Source organism: Echinops telfairi, unplaced genomic scaffold (assembly GCF_000313985.2).
Source record: "Echinops telfairi isolate 266 unplaced genomic scaffold, ASM31398v2 ScPeMD7_443;HRSCAF=831, whole genome shotgun sequence".
NCBI lineage: Eukaryota > Metazoa > Chordata > Mammalia > Afrosoricida > Tenrecidae > Echinops > Echinops telfairi.
The window spans coordinates 57,437,550-57,463,411 of record NW_022104341.1 but is presented as its reverse complement, the minus strand read 5'-3'; the positions used below and the strand labels follow the sequence as shown (position 1 = coordinate 57,463,411).

Here is a 25,862-nt window from a genome sequence, read left to right as displayed (position 1 = left end):
TTATCCCGCCTAGCTTATCTAGATAGACCTGCAGAGATAATAATATGCACAAAAACAAGACAGCAAAACAAACAACAAAAGAAAACAAAACGACAAAAAAAGAATAGCCTGTAAATCAATGGTCCTCAACCTCCCTAATGCCATGACCCCTTAATACAGTTCATGTTGTGGTGACCCCTGAACCACAAAATTATTTTCATTGCTACTTCATAACTATAATTTTGCTACTGTTATGAATCAGGCGACCCCTGTGAAAGGGTTGTTGACCTCCGAAGGGGTCGCCACCCACAGGTTGAGAACCACTGCTGTAAAATAGTTCAAGGTCTGTTTGTTGACCTTTAGGAGTGTTTTCCAGTCGAGTCTGATGGGGTGCCACGTCCTGGCCCCACAGCCTATTTTTGGTATTCTCTGGGAAATTCATTGCTCTGCTCCCCTTGCTGTTCTGTTGCACACCCTTAGTGTTTCCCCTCAGTGTGATGGGATCAGATAGGGCACAATTCCTGCACTGTGTCTAGTGTTGTCCCCATAGTGCTATGGGTCAGTGAGGGAAGTCATGTCTCCTAGCGGGGCCTGCCCTATGGTCCTCTCTGTGCATTGGCTGCTCTGTGTGGGAATATCGTCCTCAGGGCTTGGTGGGTCAGGATGTCCTCCACTCTCTTCCTCCCCCATCTTTTGTTCCTGTGTGCTCTGATCAGACATGTCCCTCTCCCTGAGCTGTAGCTTCAGTGCCTTCCTCTGAAGTGAATTCTTCTGCAGGGAGGCAGGGCTGGCCACACAGTTGGGATTGGGGCCGGCCCCTCAGACCTCTCTATGGGTTCCCTGCTTCATGCCAGTATGTTGCATTCTCGTCTTCTTCATGCTTAAATACACCATCTCTAATCCTCACACCCTCTACAAGGTAGGCATCACATTAGCATTCGCATTTTATACATCATGAAAATGAGGGCCACTGGTTGCACAGCTGGGAGCGGCAGAAACAAGGCCAGATCTCAGGGCTCTTGATTCACCCTCGGTACATTGTATTCCATCTCCCATCTCCTTCTATCCCACCTCCCTTAGAGCCACAGTATTGTCATCCTTCAAAACAACCCAAACTCACTGCCATGGAGTCAATGCTGACTCACAGCAACCCTACAGGACAGGGTAGAACTGCCCTTGTGAATTTCCAAGGCTGCAACGCTTTATGAGACTAGAAAGTCCTGCGCTTCTCTCGGGGATTGGGTAGTGGTTTAGAACTGCTAACCTTTTGGTTTAGCAATCCAAGGGTAACTATACACCACCAGGGCTCCTATCATTAATTACCTTCAGGGCCAACTAAATGGACCTAATTTAGTTGGTCTGGTTCCTGAAGGTAGGGCCCAGGATGGGCGTGGGCAGGGGTGCGTGTCCCATAACAGTCAGAATTTTGAAATGTTCATGGAAGAGAATTCCATCATAAGATTTCATACCTTTTTAGGTAAAACCAACTGGAATATGTTCTTGGCACCAAGTATCTGCCTCGCTGTCATCCTGGTGGGCGTTTTCTCAATGCGTTACATCCGGCAAAAGTAAGTTGGCCACACCAGCTCATTTGGTCAATGTTTGCTTATAAACAATAAGAGTCGTAGCTGCTAAGGGTCAGGGAAATGAACACTCTCCGATATTGTTGGTGTAAGATTTGTCAACCTTCCCTGGGCAGCCAATGGTTTTAAAATATGATACTCTTTGACCTAACAATTTCTCCAGAGGGATTTATGCTTAGTACATCATAGGCATATACAGATATTTAGTGTCAAATATGTTCACTGAAAACTAAATGCCCCAAGCCTGTAGGTCTAGTTTACTCAGGCACAGTACAGCCCATCCGGTAGTAATGTGATGCCTGCATGGAAGTTGATGTGAAGAAAATGACTTAATGACTTAGAAGAATAGTTGCACTATCATGTATTAAAAAAGAAAACAGGTTGCAAAACACTATGTACTTGAATTTTTGTGTTTAATTGTGTGTACACATGCACATGCGTGTACATGCAGTACCGGTATGCCCATTAGCATGGCTTTGGTTGTATGTGCCATAAAGGCCAAAATAATAGGGGTCCATCTCACTAACAGCTTCTCCTTCAAGGGAGGAAGTGAACCCCGCCAAGTGGTGGTGACGGCCAAGCCGTCAGGGTCCGAGGCTCCAACTAATTTTCTGCTCCGCCATCCTGACGGCCTCAAGTTCACCCCACGGTCCAATGACTGCAGCCCCCGCTCCACAAAGAAGGGAGGAAGCTGCCGGGCTTCCTTTTGAAGGCGCCCGTAAGAAGTCACTCATGACATTTCCGGGTACCTCTCATTTGGCTAGCACTTAGTGAAGCAAGGGACAAGGTGCACTTCTAATCGGTCTCATTTTGTTACCCCCAAATTAGGGTTCTCTTCCTAAGGAAGAGGGGATCATGGGTGCCACAAGGCTGGGTCCCTGGCTGGCATCAATGGTTAGTACTTGACTGATATCCTACAGCCCGGCAGTTCAAAGTCACGCAGGGGTGGGTGCCATGGAAGAAAGGCCTGGAAACTCGCTCCTGTGACGATGACAGCCAGGACGGCCCCATGAAGCAGTGCTACTCTGCAACGTGTGGAGTCACGAGGAGCTGGAGTCATCTCGGCAGCAATGGGCTTGGCAGCTTGTTTTTGCCCCAAGGCCCTAGTAATGGTGGTTCTATTAGGGGATAGAATCAGATGATTTTAGATCCACTTCACTGTCTAACATTTCTTTAGCAAACACCTATTATTCTGTGAAGAGCATTTCCTTGTTCAATGACTATTTTCCAGATGCTGTGTCAGGAAATAGGCCATAGTCAACTAACTCAAAGTCCTAGCCTGTCCGCAAGACCTGGTGTTGATGGCACCTCGAATTCATGACAGTGCTCCAGAGCACAGCTCTCTGGGTTAACTTTGAAGAACTGTAACGGAAAAGCAGCCAACGAGGATGGCGTGCGTCCTCTTCTGGGTGCGAGGGAGCAGTATCAATTAGGAATAAGGCCAAGCTGCTATAACAAAGAGATTCCAAAATATGGTGGTTTCGATACAACAGAAGCTGAGTTCTCTCTCAAAGAATCGTCCTGAGGTCGGTCAGTGGAGTGCAACTCTGCTCCATGCACTTAGGGGTCCGGTTTCTTTCGGGTTAGGGACCCACCAATCAGACGGCATTGTCCTCATTTGCATGGTCTGGACTAGGTCCCAGGCAAGTCTGCTCACATCTGTTTAGAGATAAATCAGTCATGTGGCCATGTCTCTGGCTGCAAAAGTCTTCAATGCATACCCGAAGCTAATCTCATTAAACTGCAAAGCTCACCGAAGCTAGGACAACTATCTTTCAAAGTAATTCTCATATTGGTCTTGAGTTTTTAAAAGCTATTCAAAATATGTATGTCAAAAGCATTTATAAGAAACATTTTTAAGATTCTTCTATGTAATAAAAGTAGCATATACTCATTTAGAAATATTTTCCAAAACTCGGCTACAGAGGGAAAAAAGATCCCTATTTCCCCCATCAACATAATCACTGTTGACAGCTCAGATTCATTCCCTATGATATTTTTCCTTGTCTTTTAAAAAACACATATATTTATGGTCAAGCCATTGATACCAGTTTGAACCCTGTCTGTTGGGGTTTTATTTTGTTTGCTTTTGCTTTTTGCATAAGGTCCCTGTCATTACAAATTATTTGTAAGCATTTTAATTAACTAAATAGGAAACTTCCCAAAGGCAATGTCTTCTTCTCTGTTCTACCCACAGCGTAGGGCATTTGCTGGCGATATGTCAATCAATGTTCAATCCATGTTTGCTGAATGAATGCATGCATGCTTGTATAGTGGCATGTAACTAAGCATTGCACGGAGTGAAAGTTTCATGATTTCTCTAGCAAGTCCCCAGTGGCCGAAGTGAAACATGGCAGGGACTCCAGGCTGGAATACTACCTCAACCTTTCTCCTTCAATGCCTTGACCCACTCTTTGCCAACAAAAGCAAGCCCTGCACTGAGACCACTGCACGAAGAACTTGTATAGCCAGGCCAGTAGACATCGCTCTCTTCTTTCTGTTTGCCTTTAGGGTACTTGTTCTCCTTACGACTCTCAGACCTCATTGGTACAGCAAAGGAATTCCAGACCCAGCGAATAGCACTTGGGCTAAAAAACATCTCATCCTGGAGGTAATGTATAAAAGTTTAGTGGCTACTTGATGGGGTGCTGGTGGCCACCCTATGCTTGCCCTTGTAAATTAGAAGCTTTCTTTGATATCAACTGCTCGTATAACAGAAATACCACAAGTGGATAGCTTTAACAAACAGAAATGAATTCTCTCTCCATGTAGGAAGTTAGAAGTCTGCATTCAGGGCACCAGCTCCACGGCAGCCTTTTTCTTTGTGTTGGGTCTGGGGGAAGGTGTCTGTGGGTTCCGGGTCCTTTGGGGCTGTTCATGCCGCTTGGCATCAATCTTCCCCAGGGTCTAGGACTCGGGTTTTTCTCTTTTTGCTGGTACTGAGATCACTTTGATCTCCACTCACTTGTTTTTTAATCTTTTATATCTCAAGAGATTGACTAAGATACAGCCTGATCCTGAGGATTTTCTCTGGCCTCCTTTACCTAACGGTCTCTCATCCTGTCTCATTAACACCACAGAGGTTAGGATTTACAACACACAGGGGAAAGCCAGCCTTTCTACTGCTGTAAACAATCGCATTCTCAGAACCCACAATGGCGGTGGGTCTCCTCTGGGGTTGCTAGGAGTTGGAATGGGTTCAAGGACAGTGAGGATAATCGTGTCAGGTCACAAAAGAGGGCAGCTACCCACACTGAGAATCACGGCCTAGACAAGCTGACCTGGCTTTCTGGGGGAACCATGCAATCCCAATGGAAGGACCGCTGGCTCATTGGACTAAGGATGAGTCCTTTGTACTAAGTTACCACCAGAGTCCTCACCCCGTTGGCTTCCTGGGCTTTAAGAGCAGCATAAGCACAAGAATTTTCTAAAATTTGTAATCCTAAAACTAAAAACAAAACAAACAAAAACATGCTCTTTTTGTTCCAGGTGGTGCCCTAAGTTAGGCATCGGGCTGCTAACTGCAGGGTCCAGGTTCAAACCCACCAACTGCTACAAGGGAAATGGATGAAATTACTGGCTCCCGTGAATATTTAGTCTTGCAAACCCTCTAGAGGGGTGACAATGAGTCAGAATCAGCTCAATGTCAATGGTTACTTAGAGACTGAGATCTCATTCTTTTAAACAGTGGTAGGAGGGGCCCTTCAAAATCCTCATGGAAAAATGGAAGTAGAAGATGATGAAATTTTTCCCCCCCACAGACTTTTTGAAGCCCCCTCGTATAATGCCCTATTGTATGAATGTATTCAGATGGTTTACCTACACCTTCTCCCCTTCATTTCAACCTAAGGCGGTGAGGGACTGAAGGGGTGGGGTACGGGGTAAGCATTGTTGCCATTTGCTGAGTGCTAGCCCGAGGATTGGCTCTACCGGCTTCCAGAGCCTTGCCGTCCCGTTACATACCCAGTCCTGGCTGAGCATGGACCGATAAACGGAACCCAGACTATTTTGGATTGGGCAAGAAGCCAGGAAGCCATTGCCTTCTGCAAGGAAAGGGGTTTAAAGACAGGGAGGCCGATGAGCACGCTGAGGAGACAGGGAGAGGGGGGTGTAGCACTGCCATCCGAGGAGCGAGGACAGAAGCGGAAAGGCTGCAGGTAGAAGGCCTCTGAATGTGAGGCAGGAACGGAAGCGTTTCTGGAGTAATCTGGGAGGGAAGCGCACTGCTAACAGGCTTCTTATTGGTGGGGGTGGGGTGGGGGTGGGGTGGCTTGTAGCCCCAGGCTCCCTTTCTCAGGTGGTACAACCCTTCTCTCCATCAGCCAGTACTGCAGTCAGCCACACCTTGCTTTCCAAGCCAGAAACTGGCGTCCCAATCCACGTCTGCCTCGGTAGGACTTTCAGTTGCTAAACGTTTATGCCTTTGGAATCAGGCTTGGATGCACCCCATGCCTGGGCTACTGGCTCCATGTTTAAGCCCTGGGCAACTTGCGAGAGTCTCAGGCCCTCTATGAAAGAAAAATCAACAGCACCTTACCGGGATGTCATTGTTTAAATAAGACACCGTGTAAGCATATGCTCACAAAAGGCAAAAACACAAACAAACAGAAAACTCACTTTCTTCTCAGTACATCTCACACTCCTTTCTCTGCTGAGAAGTTCTGTCCCTGTTGAGATCCAACAGGAAGGAGAGTAACAGTATCGGCAACTAACACACACACATATATCCCTTTCTCTGTGGCAGGCTCGGTCTTCAACCTTTTGCATACATTAACGCTTAATCTGTGGAACAGCTTTCGGAGTTTATGGGGTGAGGAGGGTCCCCACAAACCATCACAGGTCCAGTAGGCGCAATTGTACAGTGATAATAAGTAAAGATTATAGTCAAGCCATAGAGAGCATGAGAGGTACAGAAGAGTTTGGAATAATGGAGTCAGACACAATTCATGGTAGCATGCTCACTTCAGCCCCCGCTTGGTGGTCCTCGTGGGGGGAGCCCAGCCATGAGAGCAGGAGAGCGCTCCAACTTTATTGCTAACCAAGGGTTATAGCTCCTTTGGGGGACATGATTACAGGTAACCGCACGTCACAGGAAGGGGCAGTACAATAGGCATACATAGGAAGGTGATGTATGATAGGCATAAGCGTAACGGGAAGGGGATGAGCTAGGGGTGTGCCCATAGGAATGGGAAAGTCTAGGGGCATACATGTGACAAGATGGGCGGACCCTAGATTCATGATGGCAGCCTAACCTTGGTCATCCTTGGGCGGGTTTGACCTCTCTGGTGTCTCCTACAAGGAAACAGACAGCTACTATCCTTATCAGAAGGGAGTGGGCCCTACTTGTTGTGCGATAAACAGCGGTGTCTGCTTGGTCTAGATGGCTGATAACCCTTAGGGAGACTGACCCCTGATCTACTCCTGATGACCTCCAAGTGTATAGTCATTCTCAAGCAGCTAAGTTTGGCATGTATTTGGGGGAGACAACTTGGGAGAAATCCTTGTTTCCCACAGTTCATGCTATTATCCTCATTTTTTCAGTCAAGGAAACAGAGGCATGAAGGATGAAGTAACTTGCCCAACATTAAAAAAAAAAAACTAACCACTACCATGATTCTGACTCTGACTCATAGAGACCTCTAAGTAGAACTATTCCCTAGGGAGACTATCAGTCTTTATGTGAGCACTGAGCCATACCGTTCCCCCATGGAGAGGCTGGTAGGCTTGAACCAACCACCTTGCAACTAGCAGCCCAACACTTAACCCACTACACTATCAGGACCCCTTTGTTCAACGTTAGAGAATCCACAAATGGTGGATCTTACATTCACTTCCAGACACACCAGCTCCAGAACACATGCTGGCCAGCATCTCAACGGGTGCCACAGATCTTTCAGCACAGGGAGAGGGCAGTGTCGTGGCAGTCTGCAATGCCAGTGTGAACTCATTAACTAGAGCGGCGTCTCCATACTGGGCTTTCCCTTGGGGACAGCGCTGTGCCGACCTCGGGGGAGGCTGCCATTGCCAGGGTTAGAGAGGCTCCAAGGACCAGGAGTTGAACTAGTGGGGCTTTCAGGGATCACCCAATGCTGAACTTCCACATTCCCGTGTCCCACAAGCCTGAAAGAACACCATGGGAATCAGTCCTGGTCAGTCATAGACACCAGCCTGGTTGTTTTGGCATCATGGGCTCCGGTGGCCTCTGCGTAACTCATCAGGGATGCGGTAGCCTGCTGAACCAGTGACACTCCATAAGAAAGCCTAGAAGGGGTGCTAAGAAAGATGCACCAAGCATGGGGAAAATCACACTGGCAGACAGTCACTCACCAATGGCCAACCCTGTGCCCAACATGGCATAGAAGTGTGTTTATTACAATCTTATAAATAAGGGGGAAAGACCTGAGTATGATGTAAAAGTCCAACAGGGCGAGGGGGAGGGGGCGTGGAGTGGGCTGGTTATACAATTTGCACTCATGCATTTATATACCGGGAACATTATACAGCTGTGTAAAAGAATGAGGTAGATTTGTATGTTCCCAAATATCTCCAAGGCATTTTATTTTATTTTATACATATATGTTGTTGTGCTTTGGTGAGAGTTTACATAGAAAATTACGATCCCATTAAACAATATCTATACATACTGGTCAATGACATTGGCTACATTTTCCACATTATATCAACATTCTTTTTTTTTTTTTTTAAGTGATTTTCTTTCTAGGGTATTTTACGTGTGTGGGGGGAGCCAAGTTTGTAAGAATCATGTATAATGAGTTCCCAGTTGCATACAAAGAAGTGAGATTTGCCTCACACACACTCTTCTTGAATATGCACAGGATATTTTTGGACATACACATAGGATACATATATAAACTTATGGGGTATTGCCTTTTGGGAAGGGGAGAAATTCACAATTCTTTGAATTAAAAAAATTAAAATCTAGTAACATTTTTCAAAACCAAGCAGTAAAATATATACATTTATATTTACACATCTATACACATAGGCACAAAACACCAAGTAATTGCAACTGAGTCAATTCTAACTCAGCACCCTACAGGATAGATGAGAACTGTCCTGTGGGTTTCCAGACTCTGACTCTTAATTTCTTCTTACATACTTTGGATATGTTGTCAGGAGAGACCAATCCATGGAGAAGGACATCAAGCTTGGTAAACCAGAAGGGCAGCGAAGGAGAGGAAGGCCCTCCAGGAGCTGGATTGTCACTGTAGCTGCAACAGTGGGCTCAAACATGTGAGCAATTGTGAGGACGGTGCAGGTTCTGTTGTGCAGCAGGTGTCTGTGAGTCAGAACTGACTGCCCGACCACCAGACAACTTGGTGCAAATAGAAAGCCTCACTCTCTCCCAGAGCAGCCCAAAGCACCACCCACTTCGCCATCGAGATGTACCATAGATACTCGAGTATAAGCTGACCCGAATATCAGCCGAGGCACCTAATTTCACCACAAAAACAGCATGTAAAAAAATGTGCTGAAAAAACTTGGCTTATCCATGAGTATATACACATCTATATAGAGCTTAAACATAACCTGTCGGCATGAAGGCCGTGGCGAAACTTCAGGCTTGACCCTGAAGCAGTTAGATTCTTTTTAAAGGATAAAACTGCCTTCCTGGCGCTAGGCTGAGGGAGGAAGACAGCAACTCGATCCTTTGACCTTCACCTCCAGCAAAATGTGTCCAGATCGCTCAGACCTTGCACCCCTCCACTGCTTCCCAAGGTGTAGCCGAGAGACCACATCTCATGGCTTTGGGGCGAAAGGGCCACATCATAAAGAGGGTCACTGGGATGCTACCCATTTTGAACTCATGAAAGCTAAAAATAGCTTTCAAAGGCAGGCATGAGGTGCCTGGGCTAAGAGTAGTTTCAGAGGGCTTCCTCCTGGGACGTGCGGGCCAGAAAGCCTGCTTCTTAAAAGCACTGCGGAGCAGCCTCAGTCAATACTGCCAACACGTCACAGTCACGCAGGCAGAGCGAGCGCCTCACCTAGTGAGCACACGCAGCCCGCCCTAGGCTCTGTGTAACCTCCACCGCTACTTCTGTGAACACGGTGCTTTCCAAAGGCGCCACGAGTTGCCATGGCCAGTTGGTGCAAACATCCTCAGAGAGTGCACATGCATGTGTATACACACACACACACACACACACAGTTGGTGCAAACATCCTCAGAGTGCACATGCATGTGTACACACACACACACACACACAGTTGGTGCAAACATCCTCAGTGCACATGCATGTGTACACACACACACACCCTTCCTTCTTGCCACACACACACACACACACAGTTGGTGCAAACATCCTCAGAGTGCACATGCATGTGTGTACACACACACACACACACACACACACCCTCATCTGCTGGAGACATCAGTCTCTTTCACTCTCTGGACTCCTGCAGAGTCCAAAGCTAAGGAAGGGGATGTTGGGCTTGGAACCAGCCAGATGCCATTCCAGACCAAACCATCTGGCACAGTTTGTCATCCGACAAATGAGGGAGGCCAGAGAAGTTTTCCTAGGCCACACACTGTCCAAGCTGGGACTAGAACCCACGTTCTCTCTATCCTCAAGCTATCTTAAATCACCCTGCCCCTCCCTTACAGTTAGTTCTATGGAGTTGCAAACCATATGTGGCTGGTGGTCAGACCCTGGTTCCAGAATACACGGTCTTAAGGGCCTGCCACTTCCGCACATGGGAAAGCCTATACATCTGTCGGGACTCAGTTCAGCATCACCTCATGACCCAGGGTGGGGTGGGGGTAGAGGTGGTCATAAAACCATCCCTGAGTCCTCCTCCAAAACACTGGCCAGGCTGGCCTTTCCTCTGTACCGTGCCTTCTAGGCTACAGAAGCAGGTGGTATACAGTGTGGTTCACCCGAGAGAGCCAGGCAAAAGTTTCAGCTGGATTTGGGGAGTTGAAGAAGTCCCCACACCTACCTCTGCCTCCGATGCAGACTCCCAGACAATGCTTACTTCTCCTACCCACGCCCCTTGCCCTGTGTGGGCAGTGCAGGCTGAGGCATGTGGGCAGAGTGAAGTCAGGTGTCCAGGCTATTTACTTACTAAGAAGCTCTTCCACCTCCCTTCTCTCAGGAGAAGATGCAGCTGCCCTCAGACAGGCTCCTGATAGCCGGCCACTCTCCGGAAGAACCCGAGACACTGGTCATCAATGAGGTCATTCATCAGGAACCCCCAGCCTTCACTCATCCGCATCACACCAACTGGCCAGAACAAAGGGGACCAGGAGGCCAAGGTCCCTACACCGCTGAGGAAGACCTGGCACCTCCAGGAGCTGAGACAAGACAACCAGGGGATCTGTACAAGGTGCTGGGGGGCAGGGGCCCTGTCACCAACCCTGGAAACCCAGTCAGCCCCCTGACCATCCTCCCGGTGGACTACCTTCCTAGCCAGGAGGGCTACTTACCCTCCAACATAGGTTACCTCCCTTCACACGAGCCTCCTGCCCCGGAGCCCCTGGAAGAGCTGGAGCCTCAGCACATCTCCCTTTCCGTTTTCCCCGCAAGTTCCCTTCACCCGCTTAGCTTCTCCTGTGGTGAGAAGCTGACTCTTGACCGGTTGAAAATGGGGTGTGGCTCCCTCATGCTCTGAGACTGATCCTTGAAGCCTGGGAAGTTGCTGGGCCCCTAAGCAGTCCCCTTTCCAAGTGGGGCACAATTACACATTCCAGCAGCCAATGCTTCCTGGTACTGCCATCAGGTCTGGGTACCAGGGGAGGACGCTCAAGCCAGTCGTCCTTCACCCAGACACCTCATCTTGTCTTCTCCAGAGCCTTAACATTACATCCTCCGCTGTGCAGACCTAAAGACTTCAACGTGGGGCCCTGGCAACTTTCTTGGCTATGCTGGCCAGAGAAGAGGGGAGAAGGGAGCAAATCTCTTAGTAGCAACGGACAACAGTGCAGAGGACCATTCATGCAACAGCTTTGTATAGAGCACCTCTTGCACACCAGTCTGTGTGCTCCAGATCAGCATTGCTCAGCAGGACTTTGAGATGACAACTGGCCTGTGTCTGCAGTCGATATGGTACACTAGCAGCATGACTGCTGGCTATTTGGAGTGTGTCCAACACAACCCAGACATGGAATGTCGATTACAATGAAATGGAAATACCCACAGTGGCTAGTAGCCACTATGGAACATTAAAGCGAGCCTTCAAAACAGTGTGGTTACACATTGGGCTGAGATCTTCAAGGTCAGCAGTTCAAAACTACTGGCTGCTCGTTGCTCCTCAGGAGAAAGGCTGGGCGCTCTACTCTGGCAGTGACAGTCTCAGAAACTCACCAGAGCAGTTCTACCCTGTCCTCAAAGGTTCATTATGAGTCCGCTTCGACTCAATGGCAGGGAGTTTGGTTTTCAAAACAATTGCCAATTGCTGGAGGACATAAGACTTGCATGAACACCTTTTGTTCATTTTTTGCACACTGTTTTAATTTGCCTTCACCCTCTTTTGATGAATCAAGAGCAGCTTAGAGTGCTACCATAAACCCACTGAAGGAAGCACTCTGGGAAAGCCTTCCTCATAAAGACTTTAAGCTGGTCAAGTTGAGCCTGGAAGAGAATTTGCTTTTCTAAGGTTCCGACTGTGAACATGATGCATGTTCTACACCTTGGAACCTGTGGACCCTGGTTTGTCATCCTCCCCTCTCTGCCTTCACCATCAGCCCTTCCTCCACTGAGCTGGTGGAAAGTCTTAGTCCACACTGCTCATCATTCATTCCTGTGCCATTCAGACAGTAGTCCTTCCAAAAAATGACTGTCCACAAAGGATCTTAAATCCCTCTCTGAACCTGGCAGCTGGCCCATACCACACTCCTTGCCTACCACTTTACAATGGAATTGAGGAAGCGTCTTTACTATCCTTTGGATATTTAAAAAATAAGTTACAGATGTCTACTTCTTCCTTAACCAGCCAAACTAGAAATGCGTTCATACTGATTAACAGCCCTAAACCCAACCCCTTCTAGTCAATTCCAACTCAGAGCAACCTGTAGGACAGAGTGGAAGGGCCCCATAGTTACCAAGACTGGAATCTGTATGGCGGCAGAGTAGCCCTTTCTCCCTGGTGGGTTTCCACCCACCAGTCTTTCAGTTAGCAGCCAAGCACTGTAATCACTGCACCACCAGGCCTCTTTGACTCATAATCCATTATTAGCTTTTTGGTTTACCAGATGACCCTAAGCTCTAGGAGTTGACATGATGAACATTTGCTCTGCTTGCTCCCACTGAATTTCCAGTCTTGCTTGCTCACCTCCCCGACCTTAACTTCAGCCCCCCACCCCACCCCCCAATGGTTCCTTGCATCTTTGCATCTGCTGTGGCTGGTTTGTCCCAGGATGCAGAGCCCTTCCTTCAACTTGTTTGCCACAGGGAAGTCCATCTCCTCAGATGCAGGCCACCCCATTGATTACCTCTTGGCAGTGGGAGCAATCTTTACTGCCACCTGTCTCCCCTACCTTTGGTTCCCTGTGGGGGCTCTCCCCATCCTCCTTTTTTCCCAACACTGGACTCCGTTTCCCTTACTCCCTTTCCCTTCGAGCCACAGGTGACTGCAGTCTTTGTGTCTTCCTAAAAGAACATTTAAAGTTTAAACAGCACTTCTACTGAGAAGTCTCCCTTGACCCCTTAAAGCTGCTGCCAATACCCCTGCCTCTATGGTCCCAAGCATGCGCCTCCTCTACCGGTCTGTAAACTTAAGAGCAGGAGCGTCAGCAGGTTCTCCCCAGTACCACTCTTGGTCCACAGTTGTCAAGTTGATACTGGTTTGGGGTGACCTCATGTGATAGAGTAGAACTGCCCCATAGACATTCTAGATTGTAACCTTTGGGGAACGGATTGCCAGGTCTCCTCTCTCACGGAGCTGCGTGGGTTCAAACTGCCAACCTTTTAATAAGCAACTGAGCACTCAGCCATTGTGTCAGCTAGGCTCCTGTGGGTCACAGTGGTTAGGTGCCATCAAGGCAGTTCGGACTCATACAACAGTGACTGTGTACAAAAGGGAACCACTGCTGGACCCTGTGCCATCCTCACAATTATGTCTGCATCTTGTTACAGCCAGTATTTTCATCCATCTCTAGGGGGGTGCTCCTCTTTTTCAGTAGTCCTCTATCTTATCAAGCATGATGGTCTCCTGGGCCCTTCTGAGAATGTCTCCAAAGCACGTGAACATCTTTTCTGGTCTCCTCTTCATCACTTCCAAGGAACATCTGGCTGTACTTCTTTCAAGGTAGATGTTTGTTCTGGTAGTCCCTGGTGTCTGTAGTCAGTATTCTGCACCACCACCTAATTCAAAGGCATCACTGGTTTCCCTTATTCATTGTCCAGCTGTGGCATCCATGCGGTGATGGAAAAGCCCATGGTTTGGTCCTCAAGGAAGAGTTGTAATGGATTTTCCCAGCGCAACGCATCATTTGAATTCCTGACTGCTGCTTCCATGGGGGTTAACTGTAGGTTCAAGTAAAATGAAATCCTTGACCACTTCAACCTTTCTCTGGTTATGAAGTTGCGCAATACAAGGTAAAAAAGGCCATCTGCCTCCTTTCCTCTTGTTCCTTGTTTCAAGTCACTAGCTGTGCCTGCATACTTGTTTGGGGGCATTTGAGTCTGCATTTGTTCATTTCCAGGTCCCATTCTACCCCTTCATTGAAGGCACTGCAGTGATCTGTGGAGGGGTTTCTTGAAGATATTTAAACATGCCTCTGCTTACTCTGCCAAAGACAATGCCGTTCCCAGGAATGTCAGAAGATGGGTAGCCTTGCCTTGCCTGATCCTTGCCAGGGAGCTTTCCCAATTCCTTCTCTGCCAGTCAAAACCTCAAACCAGGTTGACCAGGATTAGAAGGCAGGCACTAACACCCGTACAGCCGAGTACTCATTCTACTTGAAACTGCACAGTAACTTAATGTGTTCACTCCTGGTGTGACAGCACACTCCAGTCAACCTAGCAATGTCTCTTTTACTGAAGCTTACATGTAAAAACCACTTAATTCTCTAGGACCTAGTCACTAATCCACTAAAATAATAAAACTAAAAAACCTCTAGTGTGTCTTTAATGAATCTATGGGAAGTTCTACTACCATTGCTATGTAGAGATTCTTAATTATTCCTTATAAGAGCATCCCTTTCATTTAAGTCAGATTGTCTCCTTGGCAGGTCATTCCTGACATTATAACCAACCCTGACTTAGGGTGCCTCCATGTGTCAAAATAGAACTCTGCTTCACAAGGTTTTCAATGGCTGATTTTTCAGAAGTAAATGGCCGGGCCTTTCTTGTGAGGCACCTCTGGGCATTCACTGTTTGCATCAGCTAGGGAATTTTTATAGACATTACCAAACCAAACCCATTGTCATCATGCCAATGCTGACTCATAGTGAGCCCCTGTGGATTTCTGAGACTGTAACTGTTAATACGAATAGAAAGCCATCTTTCTCCTGTGGCGCTGCTGGTGGTTTTGAACTGCTGACCTCACAGATGGCAGCCCACTACATCACTGGGACTCCTCCTTATAGACCTTAGGATAGTCAGATTAACGCTACCTTCTTCCACTCTGTGCCAATACCTCCCATTAACAGGCTAACGCAGCAATTCACCAATGTCCCGAGGCCACTGAGAGATGTCAAGCTGAACACACTCTATTTGTTAATTCCATGCGTTAGACTCTTGTTTCTCCTCCCTTGGGTTCCTCTTCTTTCACCTAATGCAGTTGTCACCTGGCCCCCCTTCCTTTCCTGGCCTGAAGGAATGACAGTTCACATCACGGACCCTTATGAATGGCTGAGGAGCAAAACACTACTCCAAACCAGAAAGGTAGCTTTACCTCCAAAGAAAGGTAATTCAAGTAACTGGCTCCTTGAACAATGGGATAAAACAAGTCAGATCTTTACATCAGCAGGATACATTTTTCAATAGATAATGAAAACCCTGCAAAATACATACAAACTTAGACCCCCAAAAGTTTTAAATATGCCCCAGTTGGTTCCTGAACAAGGATCTCTTACAGATTGATAAGAAATAAGGTCAAAGAAAATGTATTATGAATGAGAAACTCATCAAAAACATGCAAGTGCCCAATAAGCAAGAATAATCAATCGCCTACACGCAAGTGAAAATTAAGTGAGACAGTCTCTTTTCTCCCTTCACTTTACAGATTCGCAAAGATGAAAGGGGGAAAAAGAGCCATTATTAAGGGAAACTGGTGTTTGCAACAGGAGGGTTGGCTGGTCTCTTTCTAAAGGGCAATTGAGCAGTACTCAATAAAAGGTAAATAAGCAACTCTACCTCTCATGATGTAGCAGTATAAATCTAAGTTGAATGTGGTATTTATCACATCATTGATTATAGAAGGGAAAAAAGACAGCATTCAGGTAGGACTGGTTTAAATCATAACTATGCAAGCCCGCACCACTTATGTTCTAAAAAAAAAAGTGCCAAACTGTAGGATGCCATTATATCCACCACTTGTCTGTCAAGTTTGTCCTGTGGTGGCTCGTGTGTTGCTGTGACACTGAAAGCTATGTCACTGGTGGTTTCAAATGCCAGCAGGGTCACCCACAATGAGCAGGTTCCAGCAGAGCTCCCAAACTTGGACGGACTACAAAGGAACTGGCGGTCTACTTCAGAGGAAGAAGCCACCGAAAACCTTATGTGTAGCAAGGAACATCATCAGATAGTGCAGGCATAACTGATGGGAGCAGAGCTTTGTCAGAGATGGTGCTAGAGGACGGCTCAAAGGCCCTCATGATCAGACGGAGGAAGCGCTGCCTTCTCAAAGTAGTCGAGCATAATGGCACGAATGGAGTAAAGCCTGTGAGAAATAAGCCTCCAGGACCCTCATGTGCTGACGGGACAGAACTCAAGTGAGAATTGGGACTTGGAATGTATTAAATATACAGCTAGAAAAATTGGCAGTCGTCAAAAATGGAATGGAACACATAAAGATCGATATTCTAGGCATTTTGAATTAGAAAATCACATGGTTTACTATTCTGGGAATGACACATTCATCATCAAAAAGGACATTATACCAGATCTTTCTTGAAGTACAATGCTGTCTGTGATAGGATTCTATCTATCCACACTCAAGAAAATCCAATCAATACAACTATTTTTCAAATTTATACATCAGCAACTTAACCAAGCAATGCAGAAATTGAAAAACTTTACCTAAGTGTTCAATGTGAAATTGATCAAACATGCGATCAAAATGCATTGGCGATTATTGGCAACTGGAATGCAAATGTTGGAAACAAAGAGGAAGGAACAATACTGGAGAATATGGTCTCGGTGATGGAAATGAAGCTGGCAACAGCAGGATAGCATTCTGCAAAACTAAGGACTTGTTCATAGCAAATACCGTTTTCAACACAAATGGTGACTATATATGTGTACTACTCCAGATGGAGTACACAGAAATCCTGTGGGAAGACATGATGGAGAAGCTCAATATCAGCAGCTAAATCTAAGCCAGGGGCTGATGTGGAGCAGAGCCCCAATTGATCATATTCAGGTTGAAGCTTCAGAAAAAAACAAGTCCACTAGAACCAAAATAGAACCTTGCCTACATCCCATCTTAATTCTGAGAACATCTCAAGCACAGGTTTGCTGAATTGAACCCTAATGACAGAAGACATGATGAGCTGTGGGATGACATCATGAACACCATTCATTAAGCAAAAGGTCATTAAAGACAGGGAAGAAAAGTGTAGATGTGAGAAGACACTGAAACTCGCTCTTACCTGTAGTGAAGGCAAATGGAAGAAACGATGAAGTCAAAGAGCAGAAAATAAACGTTTCATAGGGCAGCTCGAAAAAACCCCAACTATTATAATGCAATGTGCAAAACCTAGTAAGAAAACCAAAAAGGAAGAACACATAGCATATCTGAAAATGAAAGAATTATAGAAAGTAATAAAGTAATCAAGCCTGCAGCACTGAGATTCTATGGACAAAATATTTAATGATGAGGAAGCAACAAAAGATGGAAAGAACATAGTCACTGTAGTAAAGAACTAGCCAACACTCAACCATTTTGGATAATTGAAATGTTTCAACCAGCCAATAAATCACCAGAAACGTGTCTATGCCAAGAAAATTTGAAGATAGCTACACGGTCAACTGCAAGACCCTTATCTGTACCCGCTCCAAATAAAGGTGATCCAACACAATGTTCAAGTTATAGTGTACTATCGGTATCAGAAGCATGTAATATTTTACTGAAGATCATGCAATGGTTCTAACAGTACACTGACAGGGAACTCTGACAGGTTCAAGCTGGAGTCAGGGGAGGATGTGAAACCAGGACTATCATTGCTGGTATCAGATGGATCTTGGCAGAAAGTAGAGAATACCAGGTAGATGTTTACTGTATTCTATTAATTATGCAAAGGCATTTGATTGTGTGGATCATAACTATGGATAGCCTTGAGAATGGAAATTCTGTAACACTTACTTGGGCTTATTCAAAACTTGCATATGGGATCAAGCAGCTGAGACCAGAACAAAGGAATACCTCATGGTTTAAAATCACAAAGTGTGCCTGGGTTGTATCCTCACACTATACTTATTCAATCTGTATGCTCAGCAAATCTGGAAAACTGATTACATGAAGAATGCAGCAGAAGGGTTGAAGGCTTATTAACCTGCAATATACAGGTAACACCTTACTTTCTCAAAGTGAAGAAGACTTAGAGCACTTGTTGATGACCAATGGTGACATACAGCCTTTAGTGTGGCTTACAACTCAAGGTAAAGAAGTCCATAGTCTTCACAACTGGACCAGTAGGGAGCATCCTAAGTGGAGAAAAGATTGAATTTCCTCTTCCTTGAATCCACAATCCAAGCTCATGTAAGCAGCAGTCAAGAAATCAAATGAAACAATGCATTGGGTAGTTTGCTGTGTAAGATCTCTTTGAGTTGAAAAGCAAGGTTACTTTGAGGACCAAGGTGCATCTGACCCAGGGTCATGGTTATTTTCAATTGCCTCACATACTCATGTTGAAGTTGGACACTAAGGAAGACAGAAAAACCGTTATTTGCGTTATGGTACTGGTGAACAATCCTCCGGACTGCCACAAGAACCAACAAACCTGTCTTGTAAGTACAGCCAGAACGCTGCTGAGAGCAAAGGCAGCAAGACCTCATCACCTGTACTTTGGTCGTGCTGTCATGGAGCACAGTACCTGGAGAACATTAGGTTTGGTAGAGGGGGAGTGAAAGAGGCACACCTTCCCTAAGACTTGTATTCTCAAACACAAGAACAACTGAAGATGGTGTAGGATCCAGCAGTTTCCTTGTTGTTCATGGGGTCCCCATGATCAGAAACAAGTCGCTGGCACGTAACACATGCTATTATGATTCCACCCTTACATTTTAATGTCTGAAATTGGGATGAGTCTTAGAATTTATAAAATGCATTGACAACCTTCTAAAAATGTAGATCAGTGCTTGACATTTAAAGGGTCAAGGCTTGACATTCAAAACGCCGCATCAGATGATCACTTTTATAAATGATCAATGCATGAAGAATCTAAAAGTATGTTAAGTGTGATTATCTCTACACCTGAGTTATCCTTAAGTATAAGCCGACCCGAATATCAGCTGAGGCACCTAATTTTACCACAAAAACGGCATTAAAAAATGTGCTGAAAAAACTCGGCTTATACATGAGTATATATGGTAGAAATTCCTTAGTGGTTCATTCTCTCACCCTCCACTTTGATCTGTCAGTGCCTAGCATTTCCAGGGCACTGCTGTCAGACAACAGAAAGGCAAAACATGTCACAGGCCCAGGAGTCAGGTTGGTTGGGGTAATAATGGATTTTCGAAACCCAGAGCCAACTTTTACTAAATTCTCATTCTAGTATTAACAGTTAATAGTGATTAAGAATAGCAACTAACACAGGACTCAGTACGTGCAGTTTTCAATTGCTTTAGCAGTCCCCACAACCACCAGTTAAGTAGGTGTGGTCTCCATCCCACAGGAGGAAACGGATAAGTAATTTGTCCAACACCCCTTTGCAGAATGGTCACAAGGAAGAGACAAGCCAGTCAGTGTGCAGTGTAGCAACAATGAAACATACAACTTTCTTCTAGTTCTCAAATGGTTTCCCCTCCCCCCACTATCATGATCCCAATTCCACCTTACAATTCTGGCTAGAGAACACGTACACTGGCACAGGTAAGAGCTCAAAACAGGGAATCCAGGATATATGAACAGTGATGAGGGTAGGGGGAAGATGGGAAGGCGGAATCAATCGCAATGATCTATTTATAACCCCCCTCCCAGGGGGATGGACAACAGAAAAGTGTGGAGACCGTGGATGGTGTAAAATATGAAAATAAAAATAACAAATTATCATGGGTTCATAAGGGAGGAGTGGTGAGAAATGTGCTGATACCAAGGGCTAAGGTAGAAAATGTTTTGAAAAAGATGGCAACATACGTACAAATGTGCTTGACATAATGGACATGGGTGTGGATTGTGATAAGAGCTGAAAGAGCCCCCAATAAAATGATTTTTTTTAAAGTAATTTGTCCAAGTCACACAACTAGTATTTCCTTTGTCTGGTTTCACACCTCATTCCTTTCTGTGCACTGGACAGCTTTCCAGAGAAATGACATGAATTTAAGTTCTTCAATAGTTAATTATAGCATCTTTCAAATTACTTATACTGGACCATCACATTCCCTTAATTTGTAGTTCAAGTACATAAAAATACAGGTAAAAGAACACTACCATAAGGACAAAATCTAGCACACCTGAATTTGCTAGATCTCCCCCACTATTCTAAGATTATAATACAAGGTACAGTCAGATTACAGATGGCACATGCCACTCACTCTTAAGAAAGCATATTCTTTTAAAGAATGGGAGCATACCTATTAAAGCATTACTTTTAAAACAGGAAAAACAGAGTAATGTGTTCTGCTGCTCCTTTTAACTAAAATAGCTTCAACTCCAGTCAATGTTCCTTCTACCTACTGTGTAAGTTGATTAGGGATGCATTAAAACTTGGAATGTAAGTTAAAAAACAAACAAAAAACAACTACCATCAATCTTGCATAAATCTGAACTAAAATGAACTCTCCGTCACCCTATAGAAATTGCCCCACACTTCATAGTGGTCACTTTTTTCACTCACAAAGCCCCAAATGTAAGACACACGGTGATGCCACGAGATCCCCCGTTAGTTAGTCCCACAGCTGTCAAAGATCCTGGCAGAATTTTTTCTGAGACCGTTTTTTGTCTTGACAACTTCAGGTGAAGTTCACACTTCCCCTAGTCAGTTTCTACACTTTATCACCTCAACTCAATGCCATAGAGGTACTCAGAAAAAGGTAATAAAGTAATAAGGTAAAAGGGGAAGGTAGGAAGACCCAAGACACTATTGAAAGCTACCTCATTCTCGTAGAAAATAATCTTTAGATTCTCATAGAAAATAATCTTTAGAAGTCTCTGAATTTTTACTGGACCCAACACGAGCTGGGCATTCTTGCTAAACAAAACAAAATCTATATATACATGACATGCTTCAAAGTTGGGTCACAACTCACTTGCTAATTTGGTACCCTTATAGATTTGCTTGGAACAGGTGGCCTGTGTAACCTGAAGGTATTTTTCTCCTGTGGGCCAAACCAAGCATATACAAACCCACCCCCCCAGCAAAAAAAAATCCCAAGATGAAGATAGGATGCCTTACGATTTCACAGAAACAGTAATTACTTTATTCCACCACAAAGGAATAAAAGTTTTCTTTTTCACAGCACTGTGAAAGATGCCTCCTAAAGGCTTTTCGGTTCTGGTACTTGTGCCAAAATTCCATTCCGACTAGATTCCCCATTTATGCCTGTAAAAATACTTTGCCCTTCATTTTCCCCAATCTGATCTATGGAAGGAGCGCTTCCAGAGCAGGTGCAAACAGCTTTTTAAATAACACCCACTTTTGACCTGCTTGCAATAGAATTAAAAAAGGGTAGTGGTTATAAATAATTTGCAACGATAATTAAGTCAATAAGTCATTTCACCAGCTATAGATGCAATCTTCAATTTTTATCCTGTACAACTTTGCAGTCATCTTTTAGAGTTCAACCACCCTTAAGTTGCAAAAGATGGGTGATCAGGGTGTGGACATCTGCGCTCTCCTGTAAATGAGGTGCTAGTTAAGATCTCCAAGCAAATTTATTGGTAATTTTCTGTTATGACTGTCCATTTTCTCCTGAAGAGAACTTTTCTCAGATGTACTTTCTTTCACTGATCATTAAACAGCATCCAAAGCACTCACTTCTCTACTTGAAATGACTTCCAGTGTTAACATTTGGCTCAAGATGATGGAGGTCATCCAACTGTTAATAAAAACACTTGCATCTATCGGGTTTCATTAATACAGAATGAATAAGCACCAACCGATACATACCATCATGCACAAAATACAATCCCTTAGAGGCACACAATATACCGTACATTTTCTACCAACATTTCTACCTTAAAAAGCTTTACTCAATCCAATCTTACCATGCATTCTTCAGAAGCTACTTTAGACATTAGCACTTAGGTGAACCTGTCAAACAGAGGGTGTGTTATACAACTTCGAACTGTAGTCTTGGAAAACCTGTTTTATCTAAAAAAAAATTGGTATGCTAGAAAACCATTTTCAGGGAAAATGGACAAGGCAACCAATGAATCTTCTGAGCAGAATGGTATCTCTGCCTTTAGTTCCATTTCACCAATCATTTTAGCCTCAAAATATGCAGCCACACAACAGGGATACACAAACTACCACCAACCACTTCCTTTGATAGTCATAAGCTTCTTCGCAACATTTAAACTTACCACTTGTTAAAGTACTGTCAGTGTTATTAATTAGCCAAATGAAGCAATTTGACTGTGGATTCATATACCCAAGCTGTGAAAGCAGGAATCCAATACAACATTTCCAAAGTCCATGGAAAAATAGAATCTCCCCACTTTCTAAAATCCTTATATACAGTGCTCCCAATGCAAAATTTCTTAAATCTGACAAAATTATGAGCAAATGTTAAGACCCAAGTGAAACTAGATCATTTTTAGACTCTCAAACCGAGCAATGTCATTTCTTCAAACTAGAGATTCTTTAGTTCCTATTGTACATTCTAAGCAAGAACTCCAAAATTCCTGAAAAGTGCCACTTTGACTAATCCCAACGATAAGACAATTCATTTTGCATTGATAATTCCATTCTAACCACTAGGGTATTACTAGATATACTCTCAAAAGCTTAAACATTTCACGTCTTTTACAGTGTAAACTTGATTATCTAGCCTATTTGGATCCACTAAGCATTTATTTACATGCTATTTTTCAAACTATAAAGCTTTGGGTTGCCATAAAAGTGAATCATGTACACCCAAAAGGCCTAGAATTTGTTTAGCTACCCTGTTTTCCCAAAAGTAAGACATCCCCCGAAAATGAGGCCTGTTTTGCCTCTTGCTGAAATATAAAGCATACCCCCAAAAATAAGGGTTTGGAATGTTATGTTCCAGAGGATGACATGACTGTCATTGAATAAATGTACCATAGATTGTTGTACATGGAAATAATGGTAGTAACAAGAAATTCTCGCTACTGTAGGATTCAGTTTGTCTGGTTATGCTGGTTTGTGATGACAACTACCCTGTTTTCCTGAAAGTAAGACATCCCCTGAAAACAAGGCCCCCCGAAGCTACTCTGGACTGTAGCAGCGGGGCACCACTGCGCAGCTCACTGTTGGCCACAGCGCAGGCGGAGCAGACAGGAAGTGCGAGGTCTCTTAAATGTGTATGGTATTCTTAATGGAAAAATAAGACATCCCTGAAAATAAGGCCTAGCGCATCTTTGGGAGCAAAAATTAATGTAAGACACTCTTATTTTCGGGGAAATGGTACTATACCATACCATATACAGGTAATAAATTGCCTTTTTTGTTGTTCAACAATAAATGTGTACCGTATTCTTCTTCGTGGAGAAATGAAAACATCCCCTGAAAATAAGACACAGCACACCTTAGGGAATAAAAATTAATATGAGATAGTCTTGAGGACCCAATGCCAGGGGCTTAAGTGGAGAGGAAATGTTTTGAGAATGATGAGGGCAATGAATACACAAATGCGCTTTACACAATTGATGTATGTATGGAGTGTGATAATTATATGAGCCCCTAATAAAATGATTAAATAAAAAAAAAGGACACGGTCTTATTTTCGGGGAAACAGGATATGTATGTACCTAGCACTCTTTCCTTTAAACTCAATACAAACTAGGTTCTAGCAGCTTCATAGTTTTTTCTACCTAGTGCTCTTACAAGATTTAAAAAATCCAATGTACAAGAGACTTTGTATGTACCCACCAGGCCCCACCGTTCAAAGCACTAACATTCTTTTGGGTGCAACCATCTCATTAGAAAAATAAATCAGAATAAAATATTAAATGTTCCCTCTACAAACCCATACCAAAAGTAAGCCCGAAGTATATTTAAAACCCTGGAGATCATGTGTCCTGCTTAGCAAATTGCTAAGACAGGCATAGTACCTACTGACAATTTTAAATTCAGCAGGGTTCAAAACAGTATTTTACCTACTAAATATATTCTCAATCACTCTAAATGCAAGCTAAAATCCCTTAATCTATACTTCAGCTGATACTTCTATTTATTGAGATGTCAAGTTCATGACAATATTCTAGAGCCACCTATTAATTGCATATTAGGATGTGTCCACTAAGGGATTTTCTAATATGCCTATTCTCAGTAAAAAGTGGCACAGTGATTAATCTCCAATCAAATTGTGGTTTGTTAAGAGACAGTAAACTGTCAGTCCATAAAGTTGATGTGATCAATTAAGAATGTAACACTTCTAACTGTAATGTCATTAAGGTTATCTTTCTCAAATGTGATTTAGCCACATGGCTTAACAAATAACACACATTTAAAAGGGCTCCTACTATTTGATTGTTTTTTTATAGCTTCTAAAAAGTGAGCATGAAAATAAATTCTTTATTTTCAGTTATTACCCACCAATAAGAAAGTTAGGTTCACAGTTTTAGCTCTTGACAAAGTGAATGAGGCAAATTTCTATCCATTAGATACAACTAATGGAGCAACTTTTAAAAGTTCAAGCTATCTTGAAAGCTTCCAACATACCAGATATTTTGTATTCTCTTCACAAACTGCCAGCAATGATTGACAGTGAGTGGACCTTTAAAGAATTTTCTACTTAATGTTTTCTAAAATATTGCTAGAAATCAAGTGATTTATAGCTAATGCCATACATGTTCAGAAATGAGTTAGATACTTAAATCTAAACACACTGGTTTAGGAGTATGTATGCTATATTCTCAAGAGGGGGCAACAGCCCATATGGACGCAATACTTGCCCCTGGGTAATTTGTTTGTAAATATATAAAATTATATTAGACATTAGCACCAGTGCAGAACATGCCCAACATCCTAAGATCCAAAATACCAGCATGTTTTATTGGCCATTAAAAAAATAAGTGTCTTTACCCTAAAATATCAAATAAAGATGAATAAATCTAACAAAATAAATAATTCTGATATACTAAAATTTCTGTATGAAGGGGCTTCAAAAAGTTCTTGGGAAAATGTATTTAGAAGGTAATGATGTTCTCCCACAAAATTTTTGAACCCCCATGTATAAGGAAGAACCAATCAGTTAAACAGATATTTTAAAGATCTTCCCTAATTTAAAAATCAGGCACTAACCATTTTTAGATTATGAAAAAACTGAGTGGCTTAAGATCTCTGAAACAAAATTCCTTTCATGTCTATTAATAAATGTGGCAGAAAAAAGTCCTAGAAAATCTGTTTATTACTAATCAGTCTTCTCCACGTGTTTCAGTAAGTGGTGCTACTCCTATTCAAGGAATCCCTTATTAACCTGATTTCCTAATGGTGGAAGAGGAAAAAGTGTGTTAACCTTTTGTGCAACAAATATCCATCATCAATTGAAAATCAGAATAGCAACATAGAAAATTCAGAAACGGTAGGATTTTTTGGTTTATATTTCATGGATAATGCTGCTGTTCCAAGCTTATAAAGCTGTCTGCTTTCCGAGTTCTAAATATTAAAATACTCCTCTCCCTCTCACCATACTAACCAGTACCCTTTGGTTTCATTAGAATAAGCAAGGGTTAAAGGGTTGTTTATAGAAGTAAAATTCTGATTTGGGAATCTTTCAAATATACAAATCATACCTAAGGGCCATAAACTATTTTACAGGAATAGCTTAAA

The 25,862-nt window shown here is 43.7% G+C and overlaps 1 protein-coding gene across 1 annotated transcript in view; it reads left to right on the top strand.

Annotated features, from left to right (window-relative positions):
- IL12RB2 (interleukin 12 receptor subunit beta 2) overlaps positions 1–11,844 on the top strand; it is a 116,577-nt gene extending 104,733 nt beyond the window's left edge. The window contains exons 15-17 of the mRNA XM_004699614.2: positions 1,457–1,547; positions 4,074–4,173; positions 10,679–11,844. Coding sequence (XP_004699671.1) covers positions 1,457–1,547; positions 4,074–4,173; positions 10,679–11,194 — 707 coding nt within the window. The 3' untranslated portion in view covers positions 11,195–11,844. The remainder of the gene's footprint in view (positions 1–1,456; positions 1,548–4,073; positions 4,174–10,678) is intronic.
- The last annotated feature ends 14,018 nt before the right edge of the window (positions 11,845–25,862 follow it).